Source organism: Arachis ipaensis, chromosome B5 (assembly GCF_059453495.1).
Source record: "Arachis ipaensis isolate K30076 ecotype BB chromosome B5, ASM5945349v1, whole genome shotgun sequence".
In the NCBI taxonomy this organism is placed as follows: domain Eukaryota; kingdom Viridiplantae; phylum Streptophyta; class Magnoliopsida; order Fabales; family Fabaceae; genus Arachis; species Arachis ipaensis.
The window spans coordinates 138,856,895-138,871,616 of record NC_142440.1 but is presented as its reverse complement, the minus strand read 5'-3'; the positions used below and the strand labels follow the sequence as shown (position 1 = coordinate 138,871,616).

General features: G+C 33.8%; 2 protein-coding genes across 3 annotated transcripts; one reads left to right on the top strand and one right to left on the bottom strand.

Moving 5' to 3' along the window:
* The first annotated feature begins 595 nt into the window (after nucleotides 1-595).
* On the top strand, nucleotides 596-4,348 carry LOC107644095 (UV-B-induced protein At3g17800, chloroplastic). 2 transcript variants are annotated; one of them, XM_016347890.3, is made up of 4 exons: nucleotides 596-798; nucleotides 922-1,062; nucleotides 1,985-2,283; nucleotides 3,249-4,348. In XM_016347890.3, the coding sequence occupies exons 2-4, from the start codon at nucleotides 928-930 to the stop codon at nucleotides 4,066-4,068; spliced, it is 1,254 nt and encodes a 417-aa protein (XP_016203376.1). In that variant the 5' UTR covers nucleotides 596-798; nucleotides 922-927; the 3' UTR covers nucleotides 4,069-4,348. The 2 variants fall into 2 exon arrangements, with proteins under 2 accessions (XP_016203376.1, XP_016203375.1); XM_016347889.3 differs by having other exon boundaries at nucleotides 622-830.
* Nucleotides 4,349-5,099: 751 nt separating this feature from the next.
* Nucleotides 5,100-8,504, bottom strand: LOC107644094 (annexin D5). Its single transcript, XM_016347888.3, has 6 exons — nucleotides 8,044-8,504; nucleotides 7,093-7,238; nucleotides 6,740-6,955; nucleotides 6,327-6,542; nucleotides 6,026-6,115; nucleotides 5,100-5,530 (listed from the first exon to the last, which is right to left on the bottom strand). The coding sequence occupies exons 1-6, from the start codon at nucleotides 8,117-8,119 to the stop codon at nucleotides 5,327-5,329; spliced, it is 948 nt and encodes a 315-aa protein (XP_016203374.1). The 5' UTR covers nucleotides 8,120-8,504; the 3' UTR covers nucleotides 5,100-5,326.
* Nucleotides 8,505-14,722: the final 6,218 nt, after the last annotated feature.

The following is a 14,722-nucleotide window of genomic DNA, read 5'->3' as shown; positions in this document are numbered from 1 at the left end:
AAATTTTAATAATAAAAATAAAAATATTAAAAAATAAATATCTTTTTTTTAACGACAAAATTTTAGTAGCAAAAATAAAAAAATATTTTTTTATAAATAATTTTTTTTAAAAAGATATTTTTAACATAATAAATAAACAAAATTTTTTTTATCGTTATACTTATATCCAAATGTAATGGTTAGATAAAAAATATTTTTATATAAAATATTTAAATATAAAATTATTTTTATTTTTTAAAAGAATCTTTTAAAAAATACTTAAAAATATTTTATTTTTTTACAAAAATTTATCCAAATAAATTCATAAATATACGATAAATAATTTTGATAAGGTGAAAATTTAAGTGTAATAAATAAATTGATGGTCGATAGTAGTTAAATAATTTGGCTAAATTTGTATTTAATAACTATCGGTTATTAATTTACTTAAAATTGATTGTAGTTGAATTACCTTTTTGATAGTTGATTTTAATTTTTATATAATTTTTTTATTTATCATTTAAAATTATTTAAACGCACGATTTTTGTGGTGTCTATTAAACTCACAATTAAACAAACGTGTTAAACTGTTACGCATCAAAACATTTTTTTTTCTATTAAAGTTAGGGGGAAAAAAATGGATTGGTAGGAAAAAGGAAAATTTACCGATTTTCTGTTTCTTTGTTTTTTTTGTGTGACTATTTTCTGTTTCTTTGTTGAACTGTAAGACTCCATCGTTTTATCTGGACTTCCCCTTCCCCCATCTCGCTCCTTAGGGTTTCGTCCTCTTCCATCTTCGCAACTCCTCATACGCATCACGTATGCATCACGCTCCACGCTTCAATTACAATGTTATCTCCAGATTCTTTTTTTTTTCCAATTATTGTTTGCTTGTGTCTCCTATCTTCTTTCATCTAACGCTTCTAACTTGCTTTTGCTCAGCTCCAAATGGAAGCACCGGCGGCTGCGGCGGCGGCGGTGAACATCTTCCCATCATTGTCCGGTTCATATAAGCCGTCCATATTTATCAGAAGATCCAACGTACTGCCATTCCGTTCCAATTCTGGCTTTTTCAATAATAAGGTATGAAACTGCCGCTTCAACTTTTGTTCTCTCTTCTTTTATTTTTTTAATGCAAACTTTTCTGATATTTTGTGCTTGATTTTCTGTGCTTGATGAGTTTGACAAATAAAAAACTTGAATTAATTTCTCACTGGTATTCTAGTTGCCTTTACAAGTTATATGAAAATGTGGTTGAATTTGATGTGCTTCGGTTGTTAGTAGCTGCTGCATTGTGATACGAGAAGAGAAAATACAAGTTGAATTCTAATTATTTGCTATTCGTATGTCTCGTTTTATTGTATTTGGGAATTATGGTGAAGCTGTAGAGAGCAAGTATGAGAAGCTTAGGGGAAAAAAGGGCAGCCCATGCCTTGCGCGTTAACGCAGGGTCTGGGGAAGGGCCGCGCCCAAAGAATGTAATGTTTACAACCTAACTAACCTGATAATTACATCAGTGGCTCATGCTGTTTCCACGGCTTGAACCCGTGACCTTGAGGTCACACATAGACAACTCCATTGTTGCTCCAAGGCTCCCTTTCATAATGCAGTACCGGATTCACAGTGACATGTAATATTTTCCATGTAATTATGATCGCTCTTACTCTTAACAAGAACTTGTTTCGATATATTTTTCCTTTGTTGAGATGATTTGAAGTCGGATATATTGTCACACTGTGTCATTTAGAGCTCTGCATATGGTCTGTTCAAGGGTGTTAATTTAGCTGACATTCAAATGAATTGGCATGCTTTAGCATGAGGTTTTGTCATGGGATGTCTCATCCTCTCCCGTCCATTTTTTAAGCCTATATAGTTTCCTTTTCTATTCAAATCTAATAATCATATTGTTCATTGAGCTTATAAATACATAGAATAAGGTTATTATAGTATGTGTATGTGAAGATTAGTGATGTATTACTTTCTCATGATTTTTGGCGTTTGGCAGCTATGCACTTCTGTACCTATTTCCAGACTAGGTCATCTGAGACTTGCTGAGGGAAGTAGAAAGGGGTTTGTAGTTAGAGCTTCATCATCGTCTGAACAGTCATCTGGGTCTAGTTCCAAGTTTGCTCCACTTCAGCTGGAATCTCCAATTGGGCAATTTCTCTCTGAGATTTTGGTAAGTCATCCACATCTTGTGCCTGCTGCAGTTGAGCAGCAGCTTGAGCAATTCCAAACAGACTGTGATGGTGATAAACGAAAGGAGGAGCCTTCTGCTTCAGGCACTGATATAGTTTTGTACAGGTGTGCTGTATACTTGTCATTTGATGATATCTAACATTTCATATTTTATTACCACATTGGCATTGCTTTATTGCTAGTAGGAGTACCTTGTAACAATTCATGCTCTTATTTCTTATAGATTGGATAAATATGGATATCATTACGTAGATGATAGATATATTGAAAAGAGTTTAGTTTTGATGGATTGGGTGTGAAAGATCCTTACATAGTCGACAAATCATGTCCTTCCATTTGTGTGACCATTTAGTAGTGTGAAAATTAACTATTATTGATGTGAGAAGGTATGGTTGGACAACATTGTAGCAAAGTTTGACTGTTAGTAAATCAAAATTACATTCTATTAGAAGAGGGTAACTTAGTTGGAGTTTTTTAAATGGTTGTTTTTAAAGTTTTGCATGTATCATGTAATTATTTCGAAATAGATGGGTATGTGCTACAAAGAAATTCTGCAGTCCATGCTTTTATAAATTGTGGAACATTGAAAGTATTTTGGTTGGAAGGGAGGGAGGGGTTTTTTCCCTTTCAAAACCAGGTTTCGCATGCAAAGTTTTTTTTAATCACCTCGTTTAATTCTGTATTTCATATCTATTCACTTACTTTCTAGTGACTGTTTGGCAGAGTCATGTAAGACACATTGATAAATTCAGTGAGTTTAACTTGCTTCTATAAGATTTAATATTTTAATTTATTTATGATGTATGTTTCCTACTAAGTTTTGGTTGAAACCAGCAAAAACGTGTAATATAAAACTAGCATAGTTTTCATGAATGATTTCTACCTAATTAAACCGATTTGGCAACTAGAATGTAGAAAAAAAAGGTTGTGGAGTATGAAGTTCTGATTGAGTTTTTTGTTGTTCATATCTTAAATTATTTGTATTCATGAATAAATGAGATGTGGTTTCCCCCGCTAAAATATGATGGATTTGAGTATAGACTTCTGATCTGGCATGCAAACTTTTCCAGGAGAATTGCTGAGGTCAAGGCTAATGAGAGGCGGAAAGCTCTAGAAGAGATATTGTATGCTTTGGTTGTTCAGAAGTTTATGGATGCCAATGTTTCTCTGGTACCCTCCATTACCCCTAATCCTTCTGGGCGAGTCGATTCATGGCCAGAAGAAGATGAGAAAATTGAGAAGCTTCATTCCTCTGAAGTCCATGAAATGATCCAAAACCATTTGTCTGTCATCCTGGGTAACCGTACCGGGGATTTGTCTTCTTTAGCTCAGATCAGCAAACTCAGGCTAGGACAAGTCTACGCAGCATCAGTCATGTATGGATACTTTCTTAAGCGGGTTGACCAACGGTTCCAGCTAGAGAAGACAATGAAAATTCTGCCTAACACAGCAGAAGAGAATAACAGTTACCCGACTTCCTTGGAAGATACGAGACACAAGGGTGGAGAGAACCTTTCTTCAGTTATGTCTCATCCTGAGGTCTCTTCCTTGCCTAGCAGTGGCATCAGTTCAGGGGGATCCAGCTATGCGACAAAGGCGTCCAGATTGCGTAACTATGTGATGTCTTTCGATGGAGAGACACTACAGAGATATGCAACAATAAGATCCAAAGAGGCTGTCAGCATGGTTGAGAAGCACACACAGGCACTGTTTGGAAGACCTGAAATGGTTATAACACCTCAGGGGGCAATTGATTCTTCGAAGGATGTAAACATCAAAATTAGCTTTGGTGGTCTTAAGAGACTTGTTTTGGAAGCTGTTACTTTTGGTTCTTTTCTGTGGGATGTTGAGAGCTATGTGGACTCTAGGTACCATTTTGTTTTGAGCTAAGTTTTTCCCCACTTGTGATTTGCGACCACTACTTTAATCGATGCAATCAAATGTAATGCATATATTTATATATTTCAATTTCAATCAGTATCACTGATTGATGAATTGATCTGTAAATATGGATGGTTTGGTGGTTTCCTCTCTTTCTTTTCTGGTAAGTTTGGCTTAAGCCATGCTTACATTAAAGGACACTGATTATTTCTACAGGTTTTATAATTGTCATGTCATATATGTGGATATTGATTAATGAAATAATATGTGTAATTTACATATTCTATAATATTACTCTTGACATCATATACTATGAAGTATAAACATATGTAATCAATCTTGTGATTTATGATTTAATCAAAATCGTTTTAAAAGAAGTTGGGATCCTAGCAGAAGTGTCAATAATCAAAACCTTTGTTTTGTACTTTTCAGTTCTTCAATCAGATCTAGTGTTGGTTTGAATATTCCATGTGCCTAAGTTGTTTTGATTGTAGAATGTCGGAATAAAGGATCTCTATTTGGAGTTCTTTAGGTTGGACTACGGTGTTTGTGACATTGGTGGAGTTGGCAACCTCATTAGGGTATTCTTTTTATATTCAATAGCAAGTCAAGACCTGGACAGGTGGACTACTGGCTTGTTTAATCTTCCATCAATTGGATGCGATGAGTTCAAGACTTAGAATGGTTAAATCCTTCCATAAGCTATAATTCATTTGCGAGAGATGAATGTTACTAAACAATATTTAAACCCTAAATCCTAAACACAATAGTTTTCACGACAGAAAAATGTTGAACCCTCGTTCTTGTGAAATATTTCCGAATCTTATCTATCTGTGCAAACCATTTTTGGCTTCTTCAAGTTTTGATAGATTGTGTTTTCGTCTCAGATATTCAAATTAGTGAATATAATGATGGTCATGAATGGTGCTATAAGGTATTACTAATGTTACAATTAATATCTTCATGTCTAGCCTATTGTTCTATTGATCAGGTTTAATCATGTATCAACCTAGAAGCTAAATAGCATCATGCAAAGTTGGTTATGGTCAATATGAAAAGCAACATTAGTTACACAATTCACAAAAGCCCATCATATGTTTACAAACACAAATCCTTCACTCAAACTGGATCATGATGTACATAATCCTTACAAAGCACTACACATTGCCTAACTGAAACATTGTTCTTTAAACATAAAATAAAATACAAGGTTGTAGCTTCTTATTAGTTCAACATCATAGGGGCATCGAACATGTTGAATTGTTAACTACACATTTGGACCCAAAAGTTGGAGAAGAAAATCCCTGTAGTGACCAGATGTCTCAGAATGAACTGCATCGTTCAGTGTCTTCCTGTATTTCTTCAAATATTCAGCTTTGATATACTGCATGTCAATCTCAGTCCTCGTTACAATGACCCTTATAAGCGTGGCATCATTCGTCCCCAAACCTTTCATCGCCTTATGTAACACCTGTATGGCGATGAAACTACATTTCATTAAGACATTCTTCAAATGTTCCTTCATACTTGCAAATGCAGAACCAATTCCTACAAATCATTATGAGATATTGGCATTTCCGCCACATTCAAATGATTGGAGATGGACTACTGGCAATTATGCCACCACCAATGAAGATTTGAACAGAAATCCGAATGAATTAGCTAACAACAAGCTTACTCTTGTATATATTTTAGAGAAAAGATGCTACCATTCCTTGCACATCAGAAAGTGCAGATCATGATTCACAAAATTTGCAGATGTTCGCCTTAATTCCTAACGTTGGACATTTTACATTTTGTGCATTTCTCCTGCTTATGTATGTACACAAATAACACCACAGACAAGACACGACACATGCGCACGCATGCACACATTTTGAATGATCAAGCTGTCATTTTCCTCTCGTGATTTACCTTTCAATGGAATAATCGCAATGTTAACTATGGTCGAAGTTTAAAGGAATACCTTTGCAAAATACTTTCCAGGATGCTCAGCACATCGGACTATTGTCAAAAGAGCATAAGCAAAATGTCCTGATGTTTCATTCTTTACTGCCTGTAATAAAACCACAGCTTCAATAAACCGCAGCGGCGGGAAAAAGTTACAAAAGAAATAATACATTTAGGAATTAGGACGAGTTTAGTATGGGAGCAAACATGAAGGCCAAAATTTCAATGATTAGAATTACATGTAATGTAATTTTACTCGTAAATTTAATCTATGAAAGTTTCTCCCCCATATTTCACTGACCATAATTGTAACAAACCTTCTCGAGTGAGTGACCATACATATCGTGGTAATAAGAGCTGATAGCAGCCAAATGTGCTGCACTCCGTTCACTGAAAATGCGAATAAAAGCCTTCTCGTCGGTGCCAAGTTTCTTTTCCCCTGCCTTGTAGAGAAACTTGGCATCTTGCTGAGCTATTTCTCTATTAACCTCATAGCCTTCATGTCGAGGTGTAGTTAAAAATGCGAGCAAGATCTGGAGCAAGTTTTTCAGATGTGATTAAACAACCAAATATTATGGGAAAACAATCACAAAACATGTAATAAGTATACCTCGATGTTGTGCAAAGTGACACATAATTGAACATTGATTTGAATTGATGAACAAAGATAATTCATATGACTATAATTCATTAAGGCTCAGGTTGCACAAAGACAAAGATAATCAATCACCTTTTTATGGTCACCGAAGGTGGTTGCTTCAATATCATGCTCCATATAGGTACCAAATTTGGAATGATAGATCTGTCTTAAATGTTGCAGCTGGGATGGAGTGCGTGAACATATTACTTCGGTAGCACCTTGGATGTTTGCATCCACAGTTAGACACTTCCTAACGATTGTTGCATCGCGTCCTGCAGGATCATGCATCCAAAGCAGAACTGCAGTCTGCAAACACAGAAAAAAATATGAGACAAGACACAATATTAGCAAAAATTATCTACTACTCTAAAATACTAAGATACATATAATTTGGTCAATTTAGGTGGTACTAAATGACCTAAATGAAGTGATTTAGTGACCACCTCTAACTTTCCACGAAGCTCCTTCTCGAGGCGTTTAGAAAGTTCCTCGGAATATATTGTTCGGTATTCTTGTTGGATGTAGGCTCGCTGTGTCGCATCTCTATGAGCAAGGATATTGATAACGGCACTAGTGTCACACCCAAATCCTATCAAAGCACAGAATTAAAAAAAAAAAAAAAAAAAGAAAGAAAAGAAGTGTTTATGGAAGCAAGTCTAGAGGAATAACACTTGACTCTGTATAACTGTCTCCACAAAAGAGGAATCAGTTGGGTAAAATCCTATATAGCAATTACAGATCAAACTATACGTGCAATAACTTTTTTCTCCCCTTCTATTTTTATGCAAAAATATTCATTTTTTTCCTTCTATTTTTCAATTAAAAAGATATGGAAAGGAAAACACACTAGAAAACAAAACATATAAAAAAAAGCAGGTCAATATAGCAGTCAACATCTTTAGACAAAACTCAAAAGTCACAAAACAAGTAAACAATGTAGGAATTTAGGGCTTTTCTGATGACTGGAATCAAAGACTTCTTCTGTAGTGCAAAAGCAAGTAAAACAGGAAAGGAAAACAAAAAGGTTATAATTCAGTAACAAACCAAACCATATAGATTCGGAACAGCATCCTCAAAGAAATTGATACATAAGCAATTTTACTATGCTTTCAAGTATGATTATTTTCAACCGAGTGAAAAAAAAAAAAGAAGAAGAAAAGAAAAAGAAAAAGAAAGAGAATAATTTCAGCAGCTCATTCTGTTTCATCAGTAAGCAATTAAACAAACCCAATTCAAGAATATCAAACGATAAGGAGCAGTTTGTGACAAGAAACAACCATGTAACCTTTTTTAGAGCATGATTATAACTTTATAACCAAATCATATACACAAACATCAAAACTAACAATTTCAGAGAGAGAGAGAGAGAGAGAGAGAGAGAGAGAGATGGTTACCCTTGAAAGCACGGTAAAGTTGCATGGCGTCATCTCTTGGGGAAGGAGGAATTGGGGGTACAATCAAAGTAGACATGTTCTTCTTCTTCTTCTATGGAAAGTGAATACACCACACAATTAAGAATTAACACACAAGAATAAGAAAAAGTAGTTCTTTTTAGAGAAGAGGACGAAGGCAAAGGAATTAGGTAGGAAAAACACTCTTTTATTAGATAAGTTTATTTATGTTGCAACGGTTTGTTCTTGTGTCATAAGAAATGAGGAAGTAAGAAACAATTCAAATTTATTCAATTTTAAATATTCCGTTGTTGTCAAGTTACCGTCAAGGTGTTGATTTAATATTTCCTTTTTTCATGCATTTTGAAATTTGAATACTTCATATCAGTTTTTGCCATTAAGCGAGGTCAATAATTAACACAGCAGGATTCTTCATGAGCCATGTATCTTTGGTAATAATGGACGAAGTAGGGATATTTTGTTGAATTGTTGTATCTGTCTGTTAGATAAATTTTAAATACGACTTTCATAGACACTCGTCTCTATCATATTAAATTGTATTTTAATAAAAAATAAAAAAAATTTTGACAACTTAAATATTATCATATATCAGCGTATCTAATTTTATTCTTAATATATATTTTTAAAATGAGTTTAAAAATAATATATATTATTATTTATTAAAATAAAAAATATTTTAAATACTTTTAATAATTAAAAAATATTAAAAATAATTAAAATTTTATTTTATATTTTAATATCAATAAAATATTAAAATATTATTATAATTGATCTAAAAAATATTTTAAATTTTATATATAAATTTTTTATCAAAATTTTAAAATTAGTATATCTACATATTTTATATTGTATTATTGTCTTGTCCAAATTAGTGTCCGTACTGACTGTACATCTTAGATAATAATTAACACGTGCAAGTCTTGTATTTTTTGTGGGGTATTACTCATTTACTTCTTCACTCACGCGTTTTTGGTACTGTTTTTTATCCGATAAAAAACTATATTCAAACAAAAAGTAAAACATAAAAAAAAAACTGAACTAAATGTTACTATAATAAAATTATGGGCCAAGCTACAAGATATCTGTTGTTAGCAATTTCCACATAAAAAAAATAGTTATCAAATCAAATATTATATATTTATATATAAATATATATTATTTTTTATTTTTAATATATATTATATTTTTATTTATATTTTATATTAATAATTAATTTAATAGTTGATTTTTTATATTAAACTACCTTGATTGTTTTGTTCAGGTTCATTTTTTTATATGCACTACTATGTGTTGTGTCTTATTATGGAGATTAGGTATGTTAGACTTTATTATAATGACTATTTTTTTTAAATTTATGTAAAAAAAATCAAATCGTTCGATTTATTTATTTACTTTCACAAATTAGACTGTCCGATTTTAGTGTTATTTAAAAAAATTTTTATTTCACACAAGAATAAATTAGACCGTTCGATTTGCTTAAAATAAATTATTTTAATGTCTAAATAGAAATTAGACCAACCGATTTGGTTCACTATATATATACACAGCTCGCACCCAAGTTGCTAGATCTCTCTTCTTCTTCTTCCCTCAGTCCCTCCAGAACTCTCCTCGTCTCGTATTTTTCTTTGTGCTTCAAAAATTAAGGTGAAATTCATATTAATGTGAGAAAAAAATAGATGATGGAGTTGTATTAAAAGTATATTATTATGGTCATATTTTGTTACAAACATTTGAAGGAGTGAAATTTGTACTTCAACAAATTACGGTGAAGTTCATATTAATGTGAGAAAAAAATGGATGATAGAGTTATATTAAAAGTATATTATTATAGTTAGATTTTGTTACAAACTTCCGAAGGAGTGAAATTTGTATGTGAGAATTCGTTAGATATTGTTATTCCATTTACAATCTCATTTGAAGAACTAAAAGGTGTGATTTGTGAGAAGATAGCTTCTGAAATGTCAAGGAGAGTATCATGTATTTTATATAGGTATCTTATACTGGTATTTAGTAGATTCGTTCGATTTCAAACCAAATATGTAACTGATGAAGCGAACATGTAAGAGATGTTTTCGATTTATATTGAAAGTCGCTCTCAGATGTCGTTCATTGAGTTGTATATTGAGTTCGAACAATCTGAAGCCAACCAAAATATTGAACGGGAAGATTACAACAGTAACAATGAGGAAGAGTTTGAAAGCAATTACGAGATCGTTTGTCCATATGGAGACGAAGATCAAGTTGACGGCACTATAGAGGCAGATATGGTAGAAGTGGCAAATGCACTAGCAAACCAACATTTATTTGAGGAGCCATCTTTTATGCGCACTTTGGATTTTGAGTCCATGTATGCACCGGAATTTTCTGAATATATGAATGCTGGTACGTATTTTAGATATTTGTTCGAGAGATTAAAATTTTGTTATAATTTATATTGTCGAGCGATTAATTAATTACGTAACGTGTGAAAATATAATTAATTAGCATTTGTTTATGACTTTATTTAGTTAAACCTAAGATAATAACATTATTTATTTATTTATTTGGTTAAAGTTTAATTCACATTTATTTATGTATTTATGTTTTTATTTGGTTAAAATTGAGATAATTACTTGATGTGAATATTTATTTATAATAATATTAATTTAGTAAATATTAATTTTTTATATGAATATTTATTATATTAATATTAATCACTTGATGTGAATATTTTTTATGTGAATATTTATTATATTTATTTATTTGGTTAAATTTAATTAGTATTTATGTATGCATTCTTTATGTTTTTTATATTAATATTAATTACTTGATGTGAAAGGTGAAATTAGTTATTGTGGAAGTACAGTCGAAGTTCAATTACACCATTAATTATCTTAAAGCATGGTTAGCAAAACAAAAGTCAGTGAAAAAATATTCAGAGGTTGAAAAGCATTGTACGAAGCTTTGCTCATATGATTTGAGGCTATGTGTCATAAAGAGCGATCAACAGTCGTTCATTTTGAAACTATGCATGCATATCAAAGCAATGACTTGATAACTTATATCCGGGTATTACATTGAGTCTTCTGGAGTTATTACCCTTGCATTAGAGCATTCAAACATTGTAAGCCAATTGTCCAGGTGGTTGGGACTCACTTGTATGAAAAGTATAAGGGTTGTTTGTTGGTTGTAGTTTCACAGGATGGTAGCAACAATATCGTCCTAATTGCATTTGCCATTATGGAGGGAGAGACTTCTGATGCTTGACACTTTTCTTAGTAACTTGCAACAACATGTGGTGACTCAGGATGGTATGAGACTTATCTCTGACTGACACAAATCTATCAATTCAGCTATTGGCCATAGTAACGGAGCTTGGTCACCTCCTAGAACTTTCATATGTTTTGCATTAGGCATATAGAGTTAAATTTTGTTTTTTTTTTTTAATTTTGCAGGATATTTGTGGATGATTCGTGAATACGACATGCGTTACCAGTGGTTACGAGAATTCGGCGAACAGTATGCATTAACATTCGACGGTGGTTACCGATGGGGTCACATGATCACGAATCTAGTAGAATGCATCGGTTCAGTCTTGAAGGATGCACGCAATCTCCCTGTCACTGCATTAGTCAAAGCAATATTTTATAGGTTTAATGAGTTGTTCACCCAAAAAAGAGCCAAGATTGAGGCTCGCATTAATGTTTGACATATTTTTTCTAAACTTATGACCTCAAAATTGTATGCAAATCAATGTGCATCAGGAAATATCCATATTAATTACTTTGACATGCTGAATGAGGTGTTTGAAGTGCGTGAGATGTCAAGTGAATTGAGTATACTGTCGACAACGTTGTGACTGTGGCGAATTTCAGGTGGCCCGAATCCCATGTCGACATGTATTTGCATGTTGGGCGAATCAACGGATAGATTGGCAAGTGTACATTCATGATGTTTATAAGATGGACCAAGTTTGAAGGTGTACCGAGCTAGGTTTAGGCAACTGGGGAATCCCACTACATGACCTACTTACCCCGGACCTCGATTCATACCAAATCCGTTCCTCAGACAAGTTACCAAAGGTTGACCAAGGATGACACGTTTCTTGAACGAGATGGACACGTGAATATTACATGGTCCTAGGCAATGTAGGCAATATGAGGTCGAGGGCCATAGTCGTAGTAAATGTCGACAGTCCTGTGGTGCAAGTGCCGGACCTAATACTTAGTAGAGTTATATATTTTATCTAAGTATTGTATTAGATTTGTACTTTTATATTGTATCCAAGTACTCTATGACAACGTTGTGACTATGGCAAATTTCAGGTAGACCGGATCCCATGTCGATATGTATTTGCATGTTGTGCGAATCAACGGATAGATTGACAAGTGTACATTCATGATGTTTATAAGATGGACCAAGTTTGAAGGGTTTACCAAGCTAGGTTTAGGCAACTAGGGAATCCCACTACATGACCTACTTACTCCGTACCTCGATTCATACCAAATCCGTTCCTCAGACAAGTTACCAAAAGTCGACCAAGGATGACACGTTTCTTGAACGAGATGGACACGTGAATATTACATGGTCCTAGGCAATGTAGGCAATATGGGGTCGAGGGCCATAGCCGTAGTAAATGTCGACATTCCTGTGGTACAAGTGCCGGACCTAATGCTCAGTAGAGTTATATATTTTATCTAAGTATTGTATTAGAGTTGTACTTTTATATTGTATCCAAGTACTTTATGACATTTGCAACTTTATATTTTATCCAAGTACTCTATGACATGCACATTAATGCTACATAAAAAAGTTAACTAAACAACAACCAAACCAAAGGAGTTCACATAGTCATGAAACATAACTCTAAAAATATACTATTTTCTCATCGCTTACTTTACATATTTCACAAAATTTTTGCACTTCTTGACGACCCTTTTGAACGCGGATGGGGTGAATCGCTTAGCGCTACGACGTGGTAGATCAGCTCTAAAATTGTAGCCTTTGCCTATATCAGTTAGAGTTGATGACTCACTTGTTCCTGTACCTGTACTACCTACATAACCATACAATTACATCATATACATCAACTAAATTACTTGAATATAAAAAGTAATATTGCATCTACCAACCAAAAAAAAACCAAATATGAATACTAGATAATCAAACAACAAAATACTAAACCTACACTAGGCCTTGGATCATCACCACGATCGTAGTCGTCATTGTGGGGTTCCTGATCGGCATCCTCATCCTCATCTTCATCCTCATCCTCATCTTCACCGTCTGGGGACTCTACTAGATAGTCATTAGTCTCATGATTAATACCCTTAGTATTTTCTTCAATTAGACCCATTGAAACACGTCATGGATTCCCGCTGTGTAAAATTTCTCGACCTCCGTCACTCCTTCTAGAGTCTCCAGATACTCTCTGGTGCGTGGCAGAAGTTAAGCCAATTAAGATATTATAATATAATAGAACAGCGTTGTGAGTATAGCTCTTAACCAGCAAAAATTCGCCTCACCAATTTAGAAAGGTGTCACAAAAATTTAGAATAGAAGAATACTGGGAGTATGAGTCCCAGGTCGTCTCTCAACGAGTTGCGAGAAAGGATGCTATTTTATTAATTAGGAATTTCCAAGAGAGTTTGAGTTTGGATAATGAGTAATTAAATAGTTGTAAATTAAAGCAATAAAAACTAAGAATGATTATTAATATTCTAGATAAAAAGGCCTTGACTGGGGGAATGATTAATTGGAAGTTCTATCCTTGTTGGGGTCTCTTAAGTGTAGTATTAAAAAGGTTGTTGTTTTCACTTAGTTAACCCTTACTAAATAAAGAAAAGTCAAGTGATTGAGCTAACTCTTATTCGCAAATCCTAGTCATCTCCCTTGGGAAGGTCTAGCGTTAGTAAATACAGAACTAGCTAACAACGTCCAGTTTAATCAGCACTTAAGCCTTCCAACTCAAGTGTCTCCTTTTAATCAACCCCATGTCAAGGATGGAGTCTACTCCATTGACATGAATATAACGCTCATAAAAATATAAGAAGAAGACATGATAAATTAAATAAAATAGGGATTCAAAACTAATTAAAAGTAAAAGCAATCATTTGCATTAACAATTCATGAAAATAATCCCATTACTACTTTAAACAAGAATTAAGAATATGGTATAAATAAAAGAGTAAGTAAAGAAACAAACTAGAATAGTATCTTCAACAGAGGTAATGACTCTTCAATATCCAAAAGCAAAAGCAATAAACTGAGAATGTAAAGAGAACCTAGAGGAAGAGTAATCCTCTCTAAATTCAGATCTAAAAACTTAAAACTATCCTAATGAGAATGTGTGAATGTATCTCTGTGTAAAAAAGGTGTGTTGAGTCTCTGCATGTTCCCTAGCTTTATTCTGTATTTTTGGAGCAAAAATTGGGTCAAAACGCGGCCCGAAATCGCCCCCAGCATTTTTCTGTTAATTCTGCAAATCGCGCAGGTTACGCGTACGCGTCAGTCACGCGTGCGCGTCATTCAGCGATTTTCCTTGTCACGCGTACGCGTCGTCCACGCGTGCGCGTCATTTGTGCAGACTCCACTCCACGCGTACGTGTCAGGAACGCGCATGCGTTGCTGCAATTTTCTCCATTCCGTGCGCTCGCGTGACTCATGCGCGCGTCGGTGTTCG

Excerpts from the sequence above, each read along its gene's own strand:
- LOC107644095 (XM_016347889.3), top strand. The coding sequence starts at position 801 with ATGCATCACGCTCCACGCTTCAATTACAAT. Across the intron at positions 831-921 it reads CTCCACGCTTCAATTACAAT|CTCCAAATGGAAGCACCGGC; the intron begins GTTATCTCCAGA and ends GCTTTTGCTCAG. Across the intron at positions 2,284-3,248 it reads ACTGATATAGTTTTGTACAG|GAGAATTGCTGAGGTCAAGG; the intron begins GTGTGCTGTATA and ends AAACTTTTCCAG.
- LOC107644094 (XM_016347888.3), bottom strand. The coding sequence starts at position 8,119 with ATGTCTACTTTGATTGTACCCCCAATTCCTCCTTCCCCAAGAGATGAC. Across the intron at positions 6,956-7,092 it reads AGCTTCGTGGAAAGTTAGAG|ACTGCAGTTCTGCTTTGGAT; the intron begins GTGGTCACTAAA and ends CTGTGTTTGCAG. Across the intron at positions 5,531-6,025 it reads CTGGAAAGTATTTTGCAAAG|GTGTTACATAAGGCGATGAA; the intron begins GTATTCCTTTAA and ends ATCGCCATACAG.